General features: G+C 38.2%; 1 protein-coding gene across 2 annotated transcripts in view; it reads left to right on the plus strand.

Annotated features, from left to right (window-relative positions):
• The window catches only part of NELL1 (neural EGFL like 1), a 963,285-nt gene that overhangs the window by 265,370 nt on the left and 671,803 nt on the right, over positions 1-26,112 (plus strand). For both annotated transcript variants that reach the window (XM_017858414.1, XM_017858423.1), the window contains exons 6-9: positions 8,255-8,327; positions 9,315-9,397; positions 17,349-17,483; positions 18,417-18,519. In XM_017858414.1, coding sequence (XP_017713903.1) covers positions 8,255-8,327; positions 9,315-9,397; positions 17,349-17,483; positions 18,417-18,519 — 394 coding nt within the window. The remainder of the gene's footprint in view (positions 1-8,254; positions 8,328-9,314; positions 9,398-17,348; positions 17,484-18,416; positions 18,520-26,112) is intronic.

Below are 26,112 nucleotides of genomic sequence, written 5' to 3' on the forward strand. Positions count from 1 at the left end.
GGGGCTTATATCAATAAGCTCACAGGTCTGCTGAAAAATTGTGTTGATAAGGATCAGTCTTGGTTGATCCCCTCTAGATTTACTCATATGCCTGTAGCTTGCTGGTGGAGTTGGCCAAAGGCTGACTTATCTGGGATAGTCTCAGTGACATAGTGATTAATTCCTGGCTGGGGCAGTGTTGGCAACTGGACCATGTGTCTTTCATTATCTAATAGACCAGTCTGGGCTTGTTCCCGTGGTGCTTGGCAATGTTTCAAGGTAGGGTAGATGCTCACAAGGCCCTTGAGGCCTAGGCTGGGAACTGGCACACCATCACTTCCACAGTGCTTTACTGGTCAAAGCAAGTCACAAGACCAGCCCCAGCCTTAAGGGGTAGGGAAACAGACTCCTCCTCTTGATGTGACTGTGTACAAAGTCACTGTTCAAGATGTGTGAGTACAAATGGAGAATCAATTTGCAGTCATTCTATCACATACTTTCCAACGGAAACATCTGTATTTCCTTCCTCACACTCACCACAGTTTGAAAGTATAGGCAGGGCTGGCTTCATGGGTCCTCAACCTGTGCAGTCCCATGGGGCTGTGCTTAGAAAGGTCCTGTGATTAGCTTAATGCCCTGCTGTTGCCCTCTTCAATTGTTTAGTAAATTTTGAACAAGAGACTCTGTAAATTATGTAGCAGGTTCTGAGTATCGTTTATGTGACTGTTTATTTGTTCATCATTGGTCTTTCTAGATGGTAAGCTTCACCAGGGTCAGAACTTTTTCTCATTCAGTAAATGCTTAGAAGTACCAGGTACATAACTGGCAGACAATATACTCTTAATGAATTTACCAGTTATGAATCTATCTCTTATTTGTAAAGGTCCAGAGATGTCTTTCCTGAAGGTAATGCAGATTATATAAGAATACGTATTAAAAACAACTTGCACATAGTACGTGTGCAGCACATATCCCCATCCCTTTTTAGTATTTAAGCACATAAAAATGCATTTCTAGGCATTTAATGCTCTCTGTATGTGTAACTGTATACTGTAGAAATGAAGGCACTCTTCCTGTCTTTTAGGAATGTCTGCTTTAGTTGGGAGGATGTCATTAAGAGAGAGAAAACAGTTATTCCTGTTATCTATTCCAGCTTGATGAGTGTATGATTCTCTGTAGATATAAGGAACTTTGTGCTTGAGCTCAAATACCTGGTACAGACAGATAACACAAAGAGCATTCAGAGACTTGGACAATCATTTTGCTGCAGAGGTGGGTTATGGGAATGTAGAGGACAGAACCAACAGTTATTGAATGCTTCCTATGTTCAGACTTTGGCCCTACATATATTATCTCCATTAATTACATTTCACCGTCAGAGAAATCCTACTAAATTAGTGATTTTTATCCCCATTGTATAGGTCAGGCAATTGGACTCTGAGATTAAGGAAGTTGCCAACCTTGTATCGCCCAGAAGTGATGGAAATGGGATTTAGAACCAGGTCTTTATGATTTCAAAGTCTTTGCTTATTCATTCAACAAATATTTATTAAGGACTTACCCTGTGTTTCCACAGTTGCCACTGTATTGATTAGGGAAGACATGATATTTAACTACACCAAGTACCACCAGGAGACAGAATGTGTCTTTTTCTGGGTTTCCAGCTTCAAAGAATAGGTGATCCCAGTGGAAACGTCAAAAGGGGATGGCAATTTCACATAGCACATCTTCCTAGAGAGCGAGGCGGTTCTTCTTGTTGGGGAGTGGCCTTATGGAATGGCTCATTACAAAGATGCTTTCCATGGGACAGCTTTTAAAACTCATCTTCTCCTTAGAATCCTGGCTGCCAGGCAGTGCTTCTGGCCATCCTTTTATGAGAAGAAATGGCTGGGGTAGGGGAAATATATCAGTGTCTCATTACGGAAACTACCTCTTGATCAATTCAACACTACAAAATCTCCCTGAAAAGAGGCAGCCACTTGTCAGGTGAGAGTCAGCATGGCTCCGGGCTTTTAATATTTATCTTGCGGAAGCTGCCTCATGGATTCAACAACCACATCTGCTGAATTGCTCCAGAGCTAAAATTGCTTATGATGTGCTTCCAGGTTAAAATAACATTATTCTCTATTTTAAATATTATTATGTTGCTTTATAGGCAAAGTAAAAGCAAAAGCTCCTCACTTGTCAAACCGAATTTCTGCACCCTGGTGGATCCTTGTGGACAGTGCAAAAAAAGTGCTGCTGATTAAATAGCAGAGGATGGAATCACTTGTTTGGTGCCTGGTACATAAGCCTCTAGCATTAGGTAATTCCTGTCTGAGACACAGAACACAAGCTGGGAATTTCTTCACTTCAAAACAGCATCCATTTGAGAAAAGCTGGCCAGTAGTGATAGGCTTATCTGAATCTTCTGATTGTCATAGATTTTCATTATCAAGATGATTGACTACCCACTCAATTTCCCTTTGATGCATTCTAAGCTGATTATGCTGTTACAATTTCAGAGGGTGAAAAATTAAAAAATGAGCCCAGGTGAACCGAAGTAAGTTATAAGGATGCTTCAGGGGTTGAGTGTTCTGACAGTTTCTAAAGAGTTGAGGCCTCAGGGAGACTTTTCATTCCAAAGCCTTTCACAGAGGCCAAGGCTCTCCTGTCTTTGTTTCTCTGTCTCTGTCTGTGTCTGGTGAACTTGGGTCTGAAACCTTTCCCTCACCTGGACATCACTGTCTCCTCTAACAGCTGAGGTGTCATTGGGAAGTGAAATTGATTACAACTTTTTAAAAATTCCACAGCTGTTGTTTTTACCTCAGCTGCTTCCCATAATTCCACAGATGGTAAACATATGTTTATAGGCACATTGAAAAAGAAGCTATATTGGATTCCTCCCATCTTTAATTCTTATTTTTCCTTTCATGCAGAAAGTCAAAGTCACAGAACTAGGGAATCTTACACATTTGAAGATTAATATTTCTGTGCTTAAGAGTTTGGAAACAGCAGGACAGCTAATGATATGCTAATGAGCTGACAGTTTTTATTGATCATAATGAAAGTCGACAAGTGTCTTTCTTGGCTGTTTTGCATGCTGGAATATTTTATTAACGTCTTCAGGGCAGAAGTACATGATTGGTTGCATTTTGAAAACCTCTCTGGGAGTTTCCCAGGTCCTACTTTTTGTTAGTCTGTTTCCAAAGCTTGAGTCCCTGCCAGTTTATAACCAGAACACATCTTCATCCATATATTTACATGCCCAGCAGGAAACTCTCCCACCCCTTTTTCCTCTCTCTTTCAAAGCAATTTGTTTCAGTATTTTAGCATACAAAAAAATAGAACCATTTTCTTCAATGTAAACAGAGATCTGCAGGGAAATAAGAGCGTTAAAAAAAGAATTAGCATTTGTTTGGTGGTGAAGCTGCTTTCATTTGTATCAGAAAGCTCTGCATGTTTAGAAGAGCTTGCCTAATGTTAGTTATTCCATACACAGGAGGGACCTAATTGAATAATTTTCTAATTTTTTTAATTGCATCTTTCTATATTTCTTAATGGAAAATGAGAAACGTTCTAGGAATAATGGAAATAATGGGCATTAGTTCCCTAAACATTAAAAATCCATAATATACAATGTACCTGGTGCAAATTTATTTTTCAGTGCATGGTGAGCTGACAGCAGGAGGTACAGGGTGGCAACAGGTGGATTAAACAAAAGGAAAAAAAAATCTATTTTTCTGCCTTCCATCAGTACTAATAGTAAAAGCTTATTAATTTTGGGCTCTGCTTCTTAGGGATTTATTTAGGGCCTCAGATCAGCTGAGGTTCATCATTACACTAACAATAAGAAAATGGAACAGTTAGCAAATTAATAGTGTAAATAAGATTACGGGGGCGGGGCGAGGGGGAATATTTGGCTACCTAGAAAGACTTCTGTTTTCTAGCACTGGAAAACTGTCTTAGCAAATTATTAGTATTTAATACAAATAATTAGTCTTGCATGTTTGATTAGTATCTATCAAGGCAATTAAGATAAAATCTCATTTTGATAACAAGACCTCTTTGTAGCAATATGTTGTTAGTTCATGTTAAGGGGCTCCCTTAAATGATTTATTTTTTTTACCTACAGCATACCATATTGTAGTGACCCAGCACTGATTTTAGAGTGTTAATCAAAAATGTCTCGATCTGTCTCTAGCTGATGATAAACAAGTCTCAATCAATTTAGAAAGTTTATTTTGCCAAGGTTAAGGATGCACCCATGACACAACCTCAGGAGGTCCTGAGGACCTGTGCCCAGGGTGGTCCTCATGTATACCTTGCTTTATACATCTTAGGGAGACATAATACATCCATCAATACATGTAAGATTTACATTGGTTTGATCTGGAAGGGTGGGACAACTAGAAGGGTGGGGGCTTCCAGGTCATAGGTAGATTTAAAATTTTTCTGTTTGGCTGTTGGTTGAAAGCGTTATCAGTAGTAAGGAATGTCAGGGTTCTGATAAGGGGTTGTGGAGAAGAAGGTTTTATCATGCAGATGAAGCCTCTAAGTAGCAGCCTTCAGGAAGAATATAATGTAAATGTTTCTCATTAGACTTAAGGTCTGTGTTGATGTAAATGCTGGAGGGGTATAATGAAGGATGTTCAACTCCTCTTCCATCATGGCCTAAACTAGATTTCCGTGTTAACTCTGGAATGCCCTTGGCCAAGAGGAGGTGGTTCATTCAGATGGTTGGGGCCTTAGAACTTTATTTTGGTTTGCAAGAGTTAGTAGCCCTGTAGTATATAGCCTAGGATTAAGGTATCCTTTAGAAAAGCTACTTAGGGTATCAAAGCCTTAAATTTCTCATAGGTCATATGACCAGGTGATCTGGTCCTAGATAAGTAGTTCTTACGGGAAGTATCAAAATGACCTCAGACAGTTTTCAAAATAGTCATGACTCTTCTTTCAACCTCTTCCAAAATTCTGATATATACCCTAAATTAAAAACGAATGCACTACATGATCTTCATAGATCCTAATTGTGCTCAAAATTATGTGGTTCAATATTGTATAATTCATAGTTTTCAATAATTTGATGCTTTAAAATATTTATTGTGTTTACTATGTGAAATCTACTACAATAGGAACTTCAGGGGATACTAAGATGAAAATCTATTATCTTTGCGTTCGTGGTGTTTGTAATATAATCTAGTAATTCTGTTGGGTTTTATTCAGTTCCAAATCAGTGAGATTTTACTCTACTTATATATGAGTTGGATGCAATAATTTTAACCATTGTGAACTTTTAATGAGTAAACCCTCTTGCTCCAAAAGAAGCAAATTGTTGACAATAGAGCAGTATTTTTCAAAGTGAGGTCCTTTTACCATTCATCAGAATCATCTGGAAGAGGTTTTTTTTTTTTAAAAATGAAGATTCCTGGGCCCACTCCAATCCTACTGAAACAGGATCCTTTGGGTTGACAGAATAATCTAAATGTTAAGCAGATACTCAAGGTGATTCTCAGGAACTTGAAGTTTGAGAAACACTGCCAAGATGAATAATATGAAAAAAAAACATAGGTCTGAAAAAATGAGATCAAAATAGGTCAACTAATACAGGCCCAGCTAGAGTTGCATTTTTCAGTTAAATGTAGATACATTTAGAGTTCAATGAGGAGAAATAATAAAAATTTTGGTCTTTTTGTGCCTTATCTCCTTTGGGTGGGAGTTGTAGTGCTTGAAGTCACATTTTCATCTGTGGAAATCTCATAGATGATATATATATAGTATATATATATTAACTATATATATTATATATATATATTATATTTTTTTTTTTTTTTTTTTGAAGAGGAATAAGGCTGATTGGTAATTTGTAGGTTTATACATTATAAAATCCCTTTCTCTAGTTTTATGAAGAAAACTGCATGCTTAGCAAATGCTGCTTTTATCAGCAAATGTCCTGGCAGTAAATTGTCCATATAGCAATTTAATACCAGATCTTCTGATTCTTATTCTGGGGAAGGTGCTGTGATATACATAAATGTTGTGTAGTCACATGCATACACACACACATGCACTCAGACATCTTTAGATTATAAGTGGTATCTGTAGGGTATCACCGCTTTTCTTTTAATCCAGCATTGACTTACAGCCATTCAAATAAATTAACATTCCCAACTTGATTCATTTGGTAAGAACAAATTTTCATGCCAGTATGTGGGCTCACCTCTATGACCTTTCCTCATAAAAAATACCAAGTGCTTTGGGTTTTTGTGTTAATGAGCATTGGGAAGCTGTCAGCTTTTATTTCTGTTTTTTGTTCAAGTCAACATCATTGACCTTCACCTAATGATCTATAACAGACACACACAGTTACCAGAGATTAAAAGTGGAAAGACAGGTAAGTAAGGAGAGATGCAGACAGAGGAAAGGTATGAGGGCAGGCAATTTGTAATTCATAATGTCACTAAATGAGTAAAGTCACTTGAAAAGGAAAAGGAAAACTGCTGTGTGCTGTATTTTCTTGCTTTAGGATTAGTGGGATGGGGTATTATTTTAAAGTGAGTTTTCCGTTTGTTTTTGGAAAGGTATTTAGCACCATGACATATGTGCTCCAGGTTTCTGAGTACCCTTTTCCATGATGATAAAATAAAATAATCTAGGGTCTTCTGATGAACAGGTATGGATCCGATCCTTTTCTGTTAAATATACTTCCACCAATTCTGCATCACCTAGGGTAGCCAGCTGTCCTGGTTTGCCTAGGAACCTCTGTTTTAGTGCTGAAATTTTCCATGTTCCAGGAAATCCGTAAGATGGAAATCTATAGTTTTGTCTGTTCACATTCTTTTATTACTATTATTATTTGAAAAGTAATGAAAGCATAGATGCCTAAAATGTGACAGTTTCAGTTTGGAGGCCTGTTTCATTGACCTAGAACATGAGTGCTGGGTGGATCTTTAGCTTTTTCATCTAGCACTTCTTTTCCAGATAAAGCAACTTTTTCCAGATAAAGCTCATAGAAGGTGGCTAACTTATTGCCTAAGTCTGCCCAGTTAGCTAGAGACAGATCCAGAACTTGAACCCAGGTTCCCTGACTTCTAATCCATGCTTGTCTCAAATTGCCACGTATGCTTGAAGGTGTGCTAGCCTCTCAAAGGAGTTAATTTGCTTTGAAAGACTGAATAATTTCATCCCAGAGAGAAGTTAATTCATTTAGATTGTGCTCCATTAATTGCTCCCTGGTATTCCTCTGCAAGAGATTATGAATTAATATTGAGGAACAGTGGCAGAAACTTCTTCCCCATGGTGAGGCTGTCTTCTCTTGTAATCACAAACACTGCATCATCCTTGAAGAGGAAGAGGTTAATAAACATATAATTCTGTGGAAAAGGTGCTGTGATCCTGTTCTTTCTATTAATATTTCCAATTAATATTGTTTCTTGAAATAATCAGTCAAAAACAGCATTTGCTGATTGCCTTCTGCTGTTTAGAAGATGAGCACATAAACGTTAAATGTTACTCCCTCTGAAAGACTTATATCACTATCTTAAGCCTGTATTTTATTTATAGATTAGGCTCAATATTCTGAACCAGCTTCTACATCTTCCATCTGTTCTGTAATATCTCTGCCGTCAAATCAGAAAAAAACCCTAACAACAGAATCTTGAAATTCAACTTGAAAAATTCAAAAGCCAAGTCAATATTTTCATTGAGAGATGACAGCCCTGATGACTTTCTTAAATTTGAGCTATTCTTCCAGACTGAATTGCAGAATTAATAGACCACCTTTTACTCTTGTCTTAAGACTCATCAACAAAGACTCATGTTACTCGATTAGTTGAGGAGCAAGGATTGTTATGGAATTTTCCCAATGTCTAATTTTATTTCCTTGGCTAAATGAATCAGTAGAAAAATTTTAGGCTAATATGTTTCTTTTATATTTCTTCCCACTTTAAAAAAAATCCTGTAAATCAGGAGTATTTAACGTTCCAGGATGATTAGTGCATTAATGAGAATTTTTATTGAATCAATGCTTTTTACTGATGTATCTTTGGTGGTATAATCTATAATTGGCATTAACTAGTGGTAACTAATTGTAGCTTTCTCCACATAAATGTCCAATTCAAGATTCCTAAAGTAGGATGCCTTAGAGTAGTGCAGTATGTACTAAGGCTAGTTCACCCTTTGAATGAATCAATTTTGTTGAAAAATAATCTGACCTGCCAAGAGTATGTGATTGCATAGGGGCCATTTGAGCTGGTGACTGTAATCTTGATTGCCACCTGTCTCTTCTGTTATCAAGGGGATCATCCAAGATGGGAAGATCATCTTTATGCCGAATGGATATTTAACACAGTGTCCAAATCTAAATCGCAGTAAGTAGCAACTTAAAGCATTGTGATATATAACTTGTTGATCATATCAGAGAAACACATCTGGAAAGATAGACCCAAATTGTTTACAGTGTTGACTTCTGAGGTGCTGGGGATACAGAAAGAGAACTTATTATCTACATTATATAACTCTGTGTCTTTAAAAAAATATGTATCATTTATTGTATTAATCGGTTTTCTCACTGCTTATAAAGACATACCTGAGACTGGGTAGTTTATAAAGGAAAGAGGTTTAATTGACTCACAGTTCCACATGGCTGGGGAGGCCTCACACTCATGGTGGAATGCAAAACAGGAGCAAAGTCACATCTTACATGGTGGCCAGCAAAGGGAATGAGAGCCAAGTGAAAGGGGAAACCCCTTATAAAACCATCAGATCTTGTGAGACTTATTCACTACCATGAAAATAGTATGGGAATAACTGCCCTCATGATTCAATTATTTCTAACCAGGTCCCTCCCACATGTGGGAATTATGGGAGTTACAATTCAAGATGAGATTTGAGTAGGGATGCAGCCAACCCATATCATTTATTGAATTAAAATTTGAAAAGAAGAGGGTTACTTTAGCAGATTCTATAGGTGGATATAGAAAGATATGTTTAATATATATTTTAAAAAAACTATTCATTAAGATTCTTGACCTGGATGAGAGTTTACTTTTCTTCTTCTATGATACTTAACATTTTTTCAGTTACCTCCCTGTAAAATGAGAATTTAATTTTAACTTTAAAATGTCATGTTGCCTTTTCTTAGTTAACAATGCCTTTTCCTGTTCCTTTCTTTTGCTTATTAAAATAAGAAAAGATCCAGACCTGAAATCCTCTGTGATTTCACTCAAATTTCAAAGCAATATTGACCAAAAAAAAACCCAAAAAACTCTTCTACATAGTCACATATCTACTGTTTTAAAATTTTATTTCTTATATTAGCACAATATAAATATACATTTTATATTTTCTTTATCGAGCTTGCCCAACCTGCAGTGATTTCTTAAGCCTGGTACAAGGAATAATGGATTTACAAGAGCTTTTGGCCAAGATGACTGCAAAAGTAGGTATCTAAATTTCACTTGTGATGTTTCATTTCTTTTTCTGTCCTCTCTGGAATTCAGAGTGATGTGTTATAATGGAAACGTTTTTAGCCTTGGCATCTGCTATATGTTACTACAAAAATGTTTTATTCTTACTCAAAATAGGACTACCAATAGTAAACATAACCATTCCTGTCTTTGGTGCTATTAAGCTGTATCATAATGTTTACTTGAAAAATGTTTGGAAGCAAGAGTCAATATGTATCACTGTAGATTCCATGGGAGTGGAAAAGGAATTTGCCCATTGGCTGTTAAAGTAGTAATACTGTAAGATGATCAGAGCCACTGCTCTTATAAGCTAATGCATTTTGGATGTAAGAATAATTGCCCATAATCGGAAGGGGCAAAATAGCTATAGTTAGGAACAGATTACTGTCAAAGGAAGGCATTACATTACATTTTTAATGTATAATTCATTTCAAGGCTGATTCTGAGTTAAATAGCAAAGGAGGCCAAATTTGCCTTTCAACACCTTTGTTTTTATAATTCTGCACCTTTTCCTCTTCTCCATTCCATCATCCACTTAACAAGCATCTTTTGAGGACCTGCTGTTTGCTGGGCACTGTGTTGGGCACAAAGAGGCAATGGTGAGCAAGACATACTTTCTACCCTAGATATGTTCATATTGAGTGGCAGAGCCCAATGTGTCAACAACTAAGTGCTTTAATATATATTCATAAAGTGTATATTCATAATGAAAAGCCTTGAGCCTTGTTGAAAAAGACACTGAAAAAATAGAAAATGTGGCTAATGCTGTTGTTATCATACCAATCAGTCGTGGACATGAGTTCCAGCCTAGGGCGAAGAAAGAATTAGGTTGGGCCTAAGAGACATTATACTCTGCCAAAGGAAGAATTTTAATAACAGTGAAAATGATACATTAATCCTATTGTACCTGCGGCTAAGACTGCTCCCTACCATCAGCCATGGCATGTGCAAAAAAATTGGTGGGTAGGTAAGTGTTTGCGAGATAAGACTGTATTTTGGACCCATGGATTGTGCTGCTGAAGACAATGTTTCTATTTCAAACTGGGTTTTTGGCTAAGCCAAGCCCCTTTTGTCTGGAAAGGAGAGATGCATAATTTTGTGAGAAAACGATTGAGACTGAGGCTTAGATCCGAAGCATTAGCTTTTCACTTCAGAGTATAGTGGGAATGTGAAACGCAGGTGATTATTTGTCTTCCCAGCTTATGTCATAGAGAGGCTTTTATTTCATATTGTCTGGAGCAGCTTGATCTCAATACTGTTAATTATATTTTAGCATGCTACCAAATTTTTGGAACAAGAAACATGCCACTCAGTCTCAGGTGATTGTGGTTCTTCGTTCTCCAGCTTCGAGGACGTCGTTTGCTTTCTTATTCTTTCCCATTGCAGAGAAGGCCATTTTTCTCTTTTTAGCCACACATCATCTAGGAGCCACATTGAGCTCTATTCTCAAAACATTATTATGTAAAATGGGCATTTGTGAGGCAGAAGATATTTAATTGTGGGCAATTGCAAGCAGCAAATGGTTTAATCCACTTTCTAAACCTCCCTTTGGGACTTTGGCAGATTTTTAAGTCTGTTCCTTCCAAACCGTGTATAGAATTACAATTTGAAAACTAAGTACTTCCATCTTTGCTGCGTAATTTGAAATCTATGATCATCTAGAATAAGCGTTGGCAAACTTTTTCTGTAAGGGACCAGCTACTGAATTTTGGGACTTGCAAGCCAAGAGGCAAAATCAGGGGTATTATGTGTAGATTTAGTTTATTTAAGTATAATCATTTAAATTATAACTCTTGAAAACTATAAAAACCATTCTTAGCTTACAGGACATACAAATATAAATAACAGGCGAGATTTGGTCCACTGGCCTTAGTTTGTCAACCGTTGATCTAAAAGAAACAGAAAAGTCAGTAATACAAGCATTTACTATGTATTAGTTATAATGCTTAAGCTTTTATATCCACTGTCACTTTAATCTTTACCACAATCCTTTGAGCTTGCTTTAATTTATTAGTCTGCTTTACAGATGAGATGACTGAGGTCCAGGAAGGTCTGATAACTTTTCCTAAGAGAGTAGATGCAGAGCTGGGACCTGAACTCAGGTAGTTAGATCCTGAAAGTTGAATCATGACTGAGAAAGTTTATGGTTTGACAAGAGAGGGTTAGAAAGAGAGATAAAAGATATAAATAGGGAGTAATATTACTCTTTCTAACCCTCTCCATCCACTGGCAGAAGGATGGAGATACTACTAAGAATGAGCAAATAAAAAGAGAGGAAAAGAGAAATGAATGTTTGATCATTTTATTGAGCTGAACTAAAGTTTTCAGATCATACCTGTTGGGAATGAAATGTATGAACATAGAACTTGTAGTAACTTTTCAAAGAGGAAGGTTATGGCAAGAGCAAGGTCTCTTTTTTATCGTATTATTTTATTATTTTTTAAAGAATAAGGTCTCTTAATGCACCCTTTTGGCTATGAGCTGCTTGTTTTCCTTGGAAATATGTGAAAATTCTTTGACATTATCTACTTAAGTATTTTCAGACCAGATTGCTCAGAATCAGACTGCTGTACCTAGGATAGGCCAGGTGAAGTCTCAGGAAAGTATTCTTTAAGGATTTTCAAGGAAGATTTTTTTTTTTTTTCCTTCTAGCTGGTGCCAAGGTCTAAACATGAAAGTTTTCTTTCTTTGCCTTGTGCAAGCCTCCTTCTTTTTGTTCACTCTAAGACTGAGGGTATCACATGTTAGTACCAAATCTTTATATAGGGGCTTCCTTTAAGGTACCCATCTTGGGAAGATACTTTTTCCCAACTCTGTCCCCTATACCCTGTGCAACCATCAGGGTGGAAACTCAAGGGCTCCACTTTTCATTAGAAATCTTCAGGATGTTGTTGTCTTTGGTGCTCACTTATTTCCTGGGATCCCTGCAGTCACTTTGTTTTGGACTCTGTGACTTTCTTCCTTTTATATTAGCTCTGTGGCAGTTTTCAAAAGTTTTAATTTATATATTGAATACAGCAGTTTAGTTGGTTCGGTTGATGAAGTCCTTCAGGGTATGTAGTCTGCCATCTTGGTGGAGGCAGAAATGTAACCCACTCTTTTGGCAGATGGAAGGAGATGGAGTCTGGAGATGTCAGGCAGACTTGAAGTTGAATATGGTTCCCAGATGCAAAAGGAATTCTATGGCATTAAATTTATCTGGGCCCAGTCTTTATTTTTAATTAAATAGGCTGATTGTGGCAGAATTTGGTTAATGGGGCTGGAGGTAATTTTTGGAGGTTTGATTTGAGTTGTCCAGCAGTTCTGATTAGGATGAGTAGACAGTTGTATAATTCATAGTGGAGATAGAGAATGGGCTTTAAAGTCAGGCTGATAACGACTCTGAGTCTCTATTTTATAATTTCCTTGGATATTTGTAGCTTTGAATAAATTATTCGACTTGTTTCAACATCTGTTTCCCCATATGTAAAATGGTGACAATTATTCCTGCTCTTGTAAAGATTCTGTGAGCCCAGGTAAATGAGGTTTGTTGCATGGCACACAAGTGTCATTCATTAGGTGGTAGCTGCTGCTATTTGTACTCTTAAACCTAGAAAATATAGACAACCATGGGGGGATGATGGTTCCTTAGAGAAAATGGTCTTTAAGAAAATGCACATCTTACTCAGTGACTTGAAATCACAGTCTGGTAGAGCCTGTACATTGCTGTCAAGACCCTAGTCTGAGAGTCCTGGAAAACAGCAGGAAGTCCTTCCTCTTGGGTCAAGGTGGAAAAACTGGAACCCTTCCAGAGAGGAAGCTCTGTGTACAAGCTGGATAGGAATTGGTAGCCGAAGTCAGAACCAAACAGATGTAGATACCAGATCAGTCCAGGGGTCTGTGTAGGAGAGCTCACTGTTCCTTTTCTCCTTTTAGGGTTAGGCATGCTGGCAAGTGACTGTGCCCTTGCTTGATACAGGACAGAAGTCAGGGTAGATAAGAGCTCTGCTGAGGAATTCTGGCATTTTGGCAAAATTATACTTTTTTTAAGGCAGAGAAGCGATGGGGCTGCTACCTCAAGTAATAACCCTTTTTTGTCCTCCTAACGTTTCCCTTAGTGATCTACAAGCATCAGCCGCACCCCTGGCTTACTCTGAAGGTTCTCTCACGTGGTTTTGACATTGTGGGAACTACCTACCTCCTGGGAACATTGTGATAGGGTCAGGCTCTGTCCTGCTATCAGATCCCAACTGCACTGTAATCCCATTCTGACTTTAAGCTCAGAAAGAAGAGATACTGAAGACTGGGACTTTCTTGATTACTTCTGTTTAAATATTTGACAAACCTATGTATGCAAATCAAGCCACACTTGGAGTGGCATTTAAGCTTGTAACATCTTTAATTGTGAGACTTTCATTCTTTTGAGGAATTCTATAATGAATTTTCAATTAAGCTTAAATGTTTAACAATAGAAGTCTCTTTTTTCCTTTCATATAGCAAATGCCAAATAAATGTATTTCGAAGAAAAGAAACAATCCACCACACGACTAATATACTTAGATCTGTTCATTGACCTCTGACGATTAAAAAAAAGGCCTCTGCTGTCTATTTTTCATTGTGTAGAGTTAAGAATAAATGATTTAGTCCCTGGTGCTTAGATAAAGGTGTAAACAAAAGGAAGACAGAATGGAGATGTAGATTTGATACCATATCTGTTTTGAATCTGCAGACAATCTTAGAGAAAGTGGCAGGTAGTATAGAAATAGCTTTTGAAAATGAATGTGTATAAATCCAGCATGCTAATACCAATGACAGAAAATGTAATTCATTTTTTGATTCACAGTTGTTTGTCTCCTTTATTGCTCTTTTAGGATTTAGCAGGAGTGAAAGGGAAGGCAAGAGGTTACATGAAGCATCTTTGAAAATTAGCTTTTGCTTTAACATCCCTTTGCCTTTGTGTCTATTTGATGTGCTCTTATTATTACAGAGAATAGGACTTTTCAATGTTGTCAGGAAAGGCTAAAAATATTAAAATAAAACCACATTCAGAAGGGAAACAAAATCAGCCTTGAGAATAGCTTTTATTATATTAAAACTGATATTTTCCTTGGAATTGAGTTTTGTAGGTGAGCATAGCTCAGCTTTGTGGGACAGTGCTAGAAATTGCCACTGTTACCCTTAGGCAAGCTCCTGGATTTTAAGAAAGCTTAGATGTAGAATTGCCTTTTGGGCCATTTAGTCTGTAAGAAGTTCCTTTTTTGGAGTAATACAGACCCACCAGAATTGTTCCAGATTTTCAGACTAAGTCAGGAATGGGTCTTCTCACAAAGGTACACAATTTTGAGATGCTTTTAGGAGGAATGCAGATCTGGTTCAACTCTGTTGTTCAATCCAAGGTCATATATCTGTTACTACCTTATGTTGGAACTACTGGGGCTATAGAAATGAAGTAAAGATAAGTGAGAAGTTGTCACTTTATTTTTATTGAGGTTCCACATCTGTAGATTCAACCAACCATGGACAACAATATTTAGAAAAAAATTCCAAAAAGTTACAGACAGTAAAACTTGAATTTTCCATGTGCCAAGTACTGCATTGAATCCATGTGAATGAATTGATGTTTAGACATTGTATTAGGTATTATAAGTTATCTAGAGATGACTTAAAGTATATAGGAGGATGTGCATATATTATATGCAAACTATACTATTTTATATAAAGGACTTGAGCATTTTCAGATTTTGGTATTGGCAAGTGGCCAAACCATATGCCATCATCCCTCAGAGTCCAAGAGTATCACCAAACTCAGAAATGTATTTTGTCTGTTTCCTAAAGCATTGCCAAATAACTTAATTATCATAGATTCTATAAACTCTGTGATTAGGCTGGAGTTTTGTTGTATTAATTTATTTATTGAGACCGAGTATTGCTCTGTTGCCCAGGCTGGAGTGCACTGACGTGGTCTTGGCCTACTGCAACCTCTGCCTCCCAGGTTCAAGAGATTCTCATGTCTCAGCCTCCAGAGTAGCTGGGATTACAGGAGCCTGCCACCACACTCAGTTATTTTTTTATTTTTATTTTATTTTTTGTATTTTTAGTAGAGACAGGGTTTCCCCACGTTGGCCGGGCTGGTCTCAAACTCCTGACCTTGGGTCATCTGCTCGTCTTGGCCTCCCAAAGTGACTTACACTTACAGGTGTGAGTCACTGCACCTGGCCTGGGCTGGGGTTTTAAGTGAAACATAAATTTTTAGAAGATCATGCATATTAGAAGGAGTGATAGGAAGCTAATATTTTAGGCAGCGTCAACTCTTAGGTCTTTAGGGACTGCTCATGGCGCATGGTGGTTGGTCTAAGATCCTATTTGTTGTTTTTTCTGCCCTTTGCTACCACCCATAGAAGGCAAACAAAGGGTAAGTTTTCTTGAGAAATTCCAAAAGCTTGGAGGAAGAGGATGAAATAAATGACAAAACCAAAGGTTAGAATTACATGTGGATTCCATTTCCAGAGAGTAGTTCTGGTATGAGTAAGTCGGAGGAATGTGTATGAAATGGAACCATAGTTAATGTAGAAAGATAGTGGAAGTCTTTCCCTAGGTTTATCTATTATATTTAAAATAGTGGCTCAAAATAATCTTAGTTAGATCAAATGTTGAATTGATCTTCTGTATGGGGAAAGTAAAGTACTTAAGACATGAAAGGATAAACATGATTGAGAAGGAAAAAGGAAACTCAGATAATTTTCTAGGAAATGATATTTGTTTTTCAATGATGGTGGTCTCTATGTAAGGAAAAGGAAAGGGAGAGTAATATCAATACTAGACTGAGTTACTCTTTTGTATGGATGTGACAGTAGACAGATCATATCAAAGTGCTGTATTTAGGGTTTTTTTGAACCATATTTTTGAAGATAAAATGGAGTAGGCTGTATGAAAACTGATCAGAAGAGAGGCTTGGAATCATATCATGAGGAGCTGTTAAGGGAACCTGGTCGTGCCAAGTGTGGTCAAGACGACAGGATAACCTCAAATGCATGAAGATTAGGTTTGCTCAGGATGGGTTACAATGACAACCTAGGCATGGCAGGAAAAAAAAAAAAAGATTTCACAGCCAAAACCATGAAAAATGTTTCAAACATTGAGAGCTAACTGAAAAAAGTGGCTTTCCTTGGAAGATAATACATGTTCCTCCACTGGAGATGTGCAAAGGCTAGATAATCACTTGAGGTTTCTTGTGAGGATATTCAAGCTTTATAATCCCTTTCCAGCAGGAGAGTCTAAGACTCTGTGATTATTGGCAATGACTGGGTGGCCTAGAAAAATAAAAAAGGTTATTTTACAAAATTCTGATCTTACCTGGGGGTTTGGTTACTTTTCCTGACATTCTTCTAAACACAAAAGTGAATTCCTGGGGCATTCTGTTTGGGGGATCCTCTTACAACTTTTTTTCTGGCCTCAGTTCTCCAGAATTTTTCATCAGACAGAAGGCAGTGACTTCCTAGTTTGTAAACTATGACATTCTAGTTAGTGTGTGAAGAACATAGAGAGGATAGTGGGAGATAAATGTAAGAGCCTTGGAGTTCCTAATTAGATCGCCTGTAAACATCATAATGAGTCCTTGAGAACACATTCATTATGAGTGTTTTTGTGTGGGCTTGAATGGAAAGCACACACATTTATGAACACCCATGAGGTTCCTGAGATAGAGTTTAATGTCTCATTTGGTATTCATTAGACCATGATAGCCAATATGTCTTCAATTTAGAGTGATTCCACCTTGTGTAAAAAAATAAATAAAACAAAAAACAGATAATGCTAAGAATCAGTGAACTGCTCTGAACACTTTTTTCTCTTCTCAGAAGGATTTTTTTTTTCTTGTTGCTATTAGCTTTGTTAGGATGATGCAATTGAATTACAGAAATTACATTCAGTAACTCTTGATTGCAGCTAAATTATGCAGAGACAAGACTCAGTCAATTGGAAAACTGTCATTGTGAGAAGACTTGTCAAGTGAGTGGACTACTCTATCGAGACCAAGACTCTTGGGTAGATGGTGACCATTGCAGGAACTGCACTTGCAAAGTAAGCCTCTTTGTAAATAAATACAGTAAAAACAGTTGTAAGGGGACAAGTTTGATAATTAGAGTGTAACCTGTTCTTTAATAAATAATGTTAACTCTAAGAATTGTTAGGTTTTTACTTAGCACCCACTAGCCATATGAGCAATTGTGAAACAATGCTGGAAAAGTGTCATGTCTTATATGAATACTTGGAAATTAAAATCTGCTTTCCCTTGCCAACACACTCTAGTTTGATTTAATATGCAATGTTTGGAGTTTGAAGGTTGGGATATAGTGGAAAGAAGGGACTCCTTTGATTTTCAAACAACCTAATGGTTGTCCTTATTCACAACCAGAATAACTTTAAAAGGGGAGTTTAATTATTCTCTACATGTTTTTATTGTCTTTTACAAAGTGTATCCATCACCTGTTTCAAATAATTGTAAGGCATTTCCTCCCTGACTCACTATCACTCTCAGGATATCCATTATTTGTATATCCCTTCATCTGTTTCAGTGAATTATAACAGCCCCCTCCAAAAATTAGTATGTAATCCCTGTCCAGTTGAAATTTCTTGATAAACATCCAAAGAATGCCATTGTTTGTCTAGGAAAATACAAAACAGATCGTTAGAGCCTCAGAAATGATTGACAGGGTCTGCAAATGTGTTGTTTATGTTCTTATAAAAATAGACTTTTTGTTTTCTGCATAATCTGGTTAGCACACATGGGCAGGTAGAATGAAACCAGTGATGTATTTCAGAAAAGTAATTGAGGTGGTCCGGGTCATTCGGGCTGGAGAAAACACTTTATTTGTGGTCCCGGAGTGGACTGGGAATTCTAATACTGCTTCTGTTTCCCTGATGAGTTTTCTAGGATGAGATTTGAGCGATCTCCACAACAGGAGCTATCAAAGGATACTTCTGAGATTATGTTCCATGTCCTTCCTTCCTCAGAGTGGTGCCGTGGAATGCCGAAGGATGTCCTGTCCCCCTCTCAATTGCTCCCCAGACTCCCTCCCGGTGCACATTGCTGGCCAGTGCTGTAAGGTCTGCCGACGTAAGTACTGACTGAGGGTCAGACTGGCTGTCTGTGTTTTGAGATTTATTTATTTTCCGTGTTTTTCTGGACACAACTCATTGACATTGATGAAATGAAACATTGGCAGTTGACGTAACATTAAATATATGGTAAGAAGAGCCACAATATTTTAATCACTTGCAATATGGCAGACACTTAACATGGGCTTTTTTTTTTTTAATCCTAACATCAACTGTAATTACTGTTCTTCTTTCATTCTATGTGGAAGGAATGTGTATTCACAGGGATTAAGTCACTTATCCAACAAGTGGGTGAGGCTGATCTGTGAATTCACAACTCCAAAGCTCCATAGGCTTTAGTCCCCTCATTCTAAATGATCAAGTTAAAGGCCAAATTCTATATTTTGGCTTTCTGAGGTTTTGCCTAGATTCTCCTCTTCTTAAGGGGCCTTTGTTAGGAACTTCGGGATGAAATTCAGTTAAAATACGGAAGCTGTCATTTAGAACATGTGGTATGTGCCATATAATGTATTGGCTGCTTTAAATCTACTAGCTTAGTGAATTCTCACAGCAACTCTTGAGGTGGGTATTATTATTATCCCTATTTTACAGGAAGCTGAGGCTTAGGGATGTTAACTTACCAAGATCATGAGGCTGGTGAGTGGCAGAGGTGAGACAGAAGACTAGTTCTGTTGACTACAAAGCCCATAGCCTTTTTATCAATCCATAGGGTCCTCTACAGAAAAGGAGAGTTCTGGTCAGAAATGTATGCTATGGATAATTTTCAAGGTCATTTATTTACCAAAAGAAACACACCAATGTCAGTAGCCTTCAAAGCACAGTGGTCTGTCATCCTGCCAGGAACAGCATGTCACCTATTATGACACTGAAAGTGGGAATAGCAGGGAAAGTGGGTTGCAGCAGCCCAAATAATTGTTGAACTTTTCAAAAAGGAACTTTGTAATCTTCCTTTTTTTTTATGGTTGGCACACTGCACCCATTGCTCTGGGGGATGTACTTGGAGTTGCTCTAAGGAGAAGAACTTTCTTATTTCTGTTCCAAGAACTTTTGGAAGTCATGTCTGGCAATATGGGCAGCTCAGGTGTCTGGATGCTGAATTATAGTTTGATCCCATGATGGAGAGAGTTGTTGGTAGGTACAGATTATTTGTTTTCATTCTTGATATTCTTCAGCAGAAGAAGTTGAAAAACTATTAGGGGCCAAGCACGGTGGCTCATGCTTCTAATCCCAGCACTTTGGGAGTCCAAGGCGGTCGGATCACCTGAGGTCAGGAGTTTGAGACCAGCCTGGCCAACATGGCGAAATCCTCTACTAAAAATACAAAAATTAGCCAAGTGTGGTGGTGGGCACCTGTAATTCCAGCTGTTCTGGAGGCTGAGGCAGGAGAATTGCTCGAACCCGGGAGGCGAGGCAGAGGTTGCACTGAGCTGAGATTGTGCCACTGTACTCCAGCCTGGGCAACAGAGTGAGACTCTGTCTCAGAAACAAAAAAACAAAACAACCCCCCCCCAAAAACAAACAAACAAACAAAAAACAGAAAAGAAAAGCTATTAGGGATGTATTAAAAAATGTGAGATGTTTTAGTCTATCATTTAGAGTTCCTGCGCAGATCTCTGAATACCATCTCTTGAAAGTTGTTGTCTGGACATGAAAGTAATGAGTCCTTCAGCGGGTTTGTATCTTAACATTTTGATATTTTTTAAAAATTATAAAAGCACTGTGCTTTTGGCTTAACATTTTCAAAACACAGAGAACGATAAAGATAAAGATGGAAAATTCACCCATAATACCTCCACTTAGAAACACTCTTGAAATTTTAGTGGATGTGTCGTTTTTTAAAAAAAACAAATTATATTTTGTGTGCAGTTGAGGTTGTACTGTGTGGGCAATTTTGTATTCTGGTCTGTTAACTTGCCGTTGTCACTTAAATATATTATTATGTTTTAAAAACTTCTGCATAAATGTCATTTTCATGAGCTTCATTGTTTCCCATTGTTTGACTGTTACATAACTTTTTTTTAACCAGTCCCAAATCATTGATATCTAGATTGTTTCCCACTTTTCGCTATTATAAAGTACTCTTAAATAACATGTTTTGTATAGACAACACATTTTTGTGTTTTATATTTCCTGAAGATATATTCTTCAGGCTAGAATTACTGGGCCAAAGATGAACATTTTCAAGACCCTGGATACATATAGTTAAATTGCCCTCTCACTAGATGTGTGTGGGACAGTCATTTTTCTTTATGCTAATTTGTTTGATAGTTTTAAGTCTTAAAAATTATTTCAGAAAATAACTCAATTTTATTAAAATGTTGATACCGGCACCAACTAAAACATCAGTGTTTCTGGTTTCTTTCCTTTGCATGGAATTCATAGCAATTTAGTTAGGTAGCACTAATTTTCTCATAGCTCTGATGGGTAGTTTGATGTGTTCAGAGTTTAATAAAGTGGGAATACAAATACATTATTAAAACACTATTCTAGAAAAACTTAAAAAGAAATGATACAAGGCACCTCTGGTAATTAAAAGGTTGAGAACTTCTGGGCTGGAGGGCTTTCATTTCTTACCAGTTTTTAATAGAAATATGCATTAGGTGGTTACTGAGTACTGGTGCCTGGAATAATGATGAGGGATCCTTCCCTGCTTTAGAGGAGCTCACTTTCAAGGCAGAGACATGGTTTACAGTGTCTGGAACTGTAAATGCACTAACATTAGGCATGTGTACGGGGCACTGTTGGAGTACAGAGGAATGGTCTGGGAGGGAGGTGGAGGATACCGGGGAAAGGCCTAGGATGCTTCCTGGAGGACATGGAGCCAAGTTAAATATTTTGTACCTTCTAGAAGTTGACTTTGGGGGGTTAAGCAGTGGGGTGGAGAAGAGAATGAGGATTGCTAGAGCAGAGTTCTAACACTAATCAGTGGAATTTCTGGACGTTTTCAATGTCTTCACGTCAGAAACATGATAGAGAATATTTACTTTGGTTGTCCTTTTTAAATATAAGTATGTGAGGTAATGCATATGTTAGTTCTTAGCCATACCACAGTGCCTACGTATTTCAAAACATCATGCTGTAGACCGTATATATGCATACCTTTTGTCAGTTAAAAAATAATAAAATGTTAAAAAATGACAAAAAATAAAATGTATCTTGTATGAATAACTCAGTCGAATCTTGTTTTTTAATCCAGTCTGACAGTCTGGATTGTTTTGTTTGAATTGGATCATTTAATCCATTCACATTTAATGTTGTGAGGGATATAATTGAAACTCCTGTTTCCTGAGTACCATGTTTTTCCTTGGTTTAGTTCCTTATTTTGATTTTTTTCATTTTTTTGTGGAGCTGCCTGAAGTAAATCTCTTTTATGTGAATTTAAAGAAAAATGCCCAAGCTTCTAGGGACACCAGGTAAAGGTAGGGACATGACAAAGGCAAAATGAACCAATATATAAAAGCAGATTGTGTTGGCTGCTCACTCACTGAGTGTTCACAGACTTCTTATGGCCTTGGGAGCTGCAGCACTTACAGATGAGGGCATCTGTTTAGAAATAGGAAAGAAGTTTTTCTAAGCATCCATGGTGGTACAGAAAATAGGGAGTTTCATTCCTCAAACGTTTGTTAGGTGTCTGCTGTATTCAGGGCATGTTTAATATACCTAGTTGCACGTTAAAATTCTCTGGTGAACTTCTTAAACTTGGAGGTTTCCAGGGCTCCACCTAGACCTGTATAATCACAATCTCTAGGCAGCAACATCCTGAAATCAGTATTGTTTTGGTAGACAGATTTGAGATCTACCAGAGATAGGAAGGAATGAGGAAGATGGAGAAAAAAATATTTCTTCTATGCAAAACAGTATGTGTGAAGGAATAAGAGTGGAAGAGGGAAAGGGGAATAGTGTGTTTGATGATAACACAGGATTTTTGTAGGTGACAGTTTGAAATAGAGCTGCAAACCTGAGTTGCAGATGGATGATGAAGATGGTGAAGACATTCAGTAATTCTTACTGAGGTCCTTCTGCCAAACACTGTTATCAGTTCTGGGGGCAACAGTGGACACATATGGATCGTTTACTCTGGCAGGCACTGTATTTAACCTTTTATATATATTAATTCATTTAATTCTTCCAACAACTCTTAAGTAGTAGGCTCCACTATTATCCCCATTTTACACATGAGGAGGTGAAACCCAGAGAGGAGAAGTGACTTGTCCAAGGTCTGTCAGTTTTCGGGGAGCCAAAATAAAGCCCTGGCAGTCTGGCTTCAGAACCCAGTGGGATGCTCTTGACCTGTTGGCTCTACCCATTGTTCTCCAGAGAGATCTCTGTTACAATAAAGAGCATTATTTCACATGAACACTATGGAAGACACAGAAGACACACAGAGAACGGAGTGATTAACTCCATCTGAAATGTACATATGTATGTGTGTGTTAAGAAAACATCATAGGCAACAGCTGAGCAGGGTATTGACAAATGAAGAGGAGTTTTCCAGGCGTACAAAGTAGATAAGAACATAACTGCCAGAGGGAATTGCACACACAAAATCATGGAAATAAACCAGTGTTGGTTTTGGTACTCCAATCAAGGTTTTAATGCAGAGATGTGGCATAATCAAAGATGTGCTTTTAGAAAGGCTACTGCATCAAGAGAGCTGGAGGTGGTGGGGGTTATGGAACTTGGGCGTATTCCAGGTGGAGGTGTTGAGGCTGGCAGGCAGGCACAGCCTGGGAAGATACAAAGGAAGGGAAGGATGTGGGTGACAACCAAAGGAGCTGGCACATTAGAGATACTCCACAGGTACTGTTTTGCATGAGACAAATGGATCAGGGACAGAGCATCTGCAAGGGAGAAGTTGCCAGGTTTTGAACAAGAGCCTGTGGGAGACTCATGGTGTGATTAACAGAAATAAGACAGGTGGAGGAAGCAGTTTGGGGAGCAGTACATTCCGTTTGACATGTTTGAGTTAGAGATGCCTGAGGGACAACTAGTTTGATGTGGGTGTCTTGCTCATAGAGGTGGTATCTGAAGCCAAGGCTGTGAATCAGCTCACCGAGGGAGGAAGGATGCTTGGGTGTTCAGCCTCTCTGATCTGCCACTCTCTTTTAAAGTATAAAACAGTGTGCTGATTTTGACATTCTAGGCTGCTGAGTACCAACGGATGGCTGGAGGGTGTTCAGGGTACAAATACCTAGATACAGATAGGGAAACCTTACATCCACATCTGACAGGGACGTCAAGCTGTACCTGTCAATTGGTTATTCAGTGTGCACCTGAATGGCAAAAGTCTTCAATTATTGCACCAGAAAATCAAGGTCAAAATTGAAGGGCCAGGTGTCTGTGGGTGCAAAAAGATACACTGCATAACTCTTTATATCCTCAGTACATTTGTTTCTGACATAATGGAGAAGTGTGTGTTGGTGCTAGGTTTCAATTCTGTGTTTGAGCACTGTGAAATATTCTAGTTTGCATGTCACCAGTGTGATATGAAGAGCTTTTAGGTATTCATTTACACTTCTAATTACACTGAAAGCTGTTGGAATGGAGTCCCAAATGCCCCAGCCAAACGCACCAGAGCCTGACTCACCTTATGCTTAAATTTCCTCAGACATAAAAAATATGCCTTTTGGCTAGAGATCAAGAGGCTGGATAATGAGAACTGATGTTAGGCATAGGAATGCAGTGGCAGGGAAGGAGGGCTGTTGTCAGAGAAGTGAGGATGAGTATGAGAAAGCAGGAGAAATTCTTGTGACCTCCAGTGGTGATCCTGAAAGTCGTCCTAAGATAATTTCATAGATACATACATTCTTCACCAGTGCCAAATTGCAGATGGTTGGGGCATGCAGTAACATGTTGATCTCATTCGCCAGCACAAAAGCACCCTGCTATGTGAGGACATAAAGTTCAGTGGACATTTCATTTTTATAAGAGACTGGTAGATTCGAGGGGTGGATGTGTCTCCATGTGTGGTGTGAATGTAAACAATGAGGTATTTTTATCTCCAGATTAGGAGTTCTGAGATGAGCCTCTCAAAGGGGAAGAGAGGATTTGGACAAGTGCCTTAAGGCAGGGGAGCAAATGTGTTAATACCATTGTGGGAGTGGCAAGGGGCAAAGGAAGAAGAAATGTCTATTTCTTTGCTTCCCAGCTTGGGCCAAGAAGCAGATGGCAGATTTGACAACAGTGCACTTAGCAGAACTGTCACTCTGGAACAGGCTGCCTTGCCAAGTTGGCAGCAGCCACATTTGGGAGTGTGGGAATTTATTAGACAAGAATTCCAGACCTTGGAGGTGTGGTCTCCACATATAGGTACATTGGGAAATCCAGCTCTCATTAGGACCAACAAGTCATGGTTAACTGTTTTACCTACAAAATTGAGGTATAAAAGATGATCAGGGATAGATTTTGTTTAGTGAAGGACCTATCCAGACAATTATATTAATTCTCCATTTTTTTTTGGTATCTACTTTTAATATTTGAAGTTGTATTGAATGCCAGAAATAACTCTTATCTGTGGATCAAGAAATTTGTTTTTTGCTGCCTACTAGAGGCTCATTAATTTGAAAATGATTTATTATTACTCACAATAAGTCCTGAGGCTTGGGGCTTGGGGCTGGAGATAAAATTATAGACATTGTCCCTACCCTCCTGGAGGTTGCAATTAGCAGCAGGGACATGGTGGGGTGTACAATTAAATGGGAAATTAGGATGTCACGTGATATATATTCTGTTGGGATTAGGTCCAAAGTACAATAGAATAAAAAAGTGAGGACGATTAACCAGTGTTAAAGGGTAAGAACAAGTTCTGAGGGAAGTCAGCCCTAAGCGGAAGCTCATGGGTGTATAGAGGGGGAGGTTGCCAGTGGAAGGTGGGTGGGGTGCTCTGCCGGTGTTTCTGAGAAAGAGAACAGTACATGTAAGGCCTGGAAGTGAGAGAGAAAGCGTGTCTAGAATGTATGTGGAGGTGTGAGTGTTTGGAAGGTTGAGTGAAATCACAGGAAATGGTGGGCTGTGAACTTTGGGAGATAAGAAGCCTCATGAATGGCCTTGTTTGTTGAACTAAGGATTTTGGACTTTATTCTGAGAGCTTTAGGGACCCTGATTTTAAGCAGGGCCTCATGTTTACACTTAAAAAAATGTATGTCTGCATAGTATTCCATGGTGTATATGTGCCACATTTTCTTAATCCAGTCTGTCACAGATGGACATTTGGGGTTGATTCAAGTCTTGGCTATTTGTGAATAGTGCCGCCCCAATAAACATACTTGGTGCTGGGCATGTGTCTTTGTAGTAGGGAATCTAATTTTATAATCCTTTGCGGTATTCATCCCAGTAGTGGGGATGGCTGGCTCATATGGTACATCTAGTTCTAGATCCTGAGGAATTCCCATTACTGTTTTCATAATGGCTTGAACCTAGTTTACAATCCCCACCAACAGTGTAAAAGTGTTCCTATTTCTCCACCTCCTTCCTCAACACTGTTGTTTCCTGACTTCTCTAATGAATGACCATTCTAACTGGTGTGGAGGGATGGATCTCATTGGCTGTTTTTGATTTGCATTTCTCTTTATTTGGCGGAGTGGCCAATATC

This window comes from Rhinopithecus bieti, unplaced genomic scaffold (genome assembly GCF_001698545.2).
Source record: "Rhinopithecus bieti isolate Rb0 unplaced genomic scaffold, ASM169854v2 scaffold_2350, whole genome shotgun sequence".
In the NCBI taxonomy this organism is placed as follows: domain Eukaryota; kingdom Metazoa; phylum Chordata; class Mammalia; order Primates; family Cercopithecidae; genus Rhinopithecus; species Rhinopithecus bieti.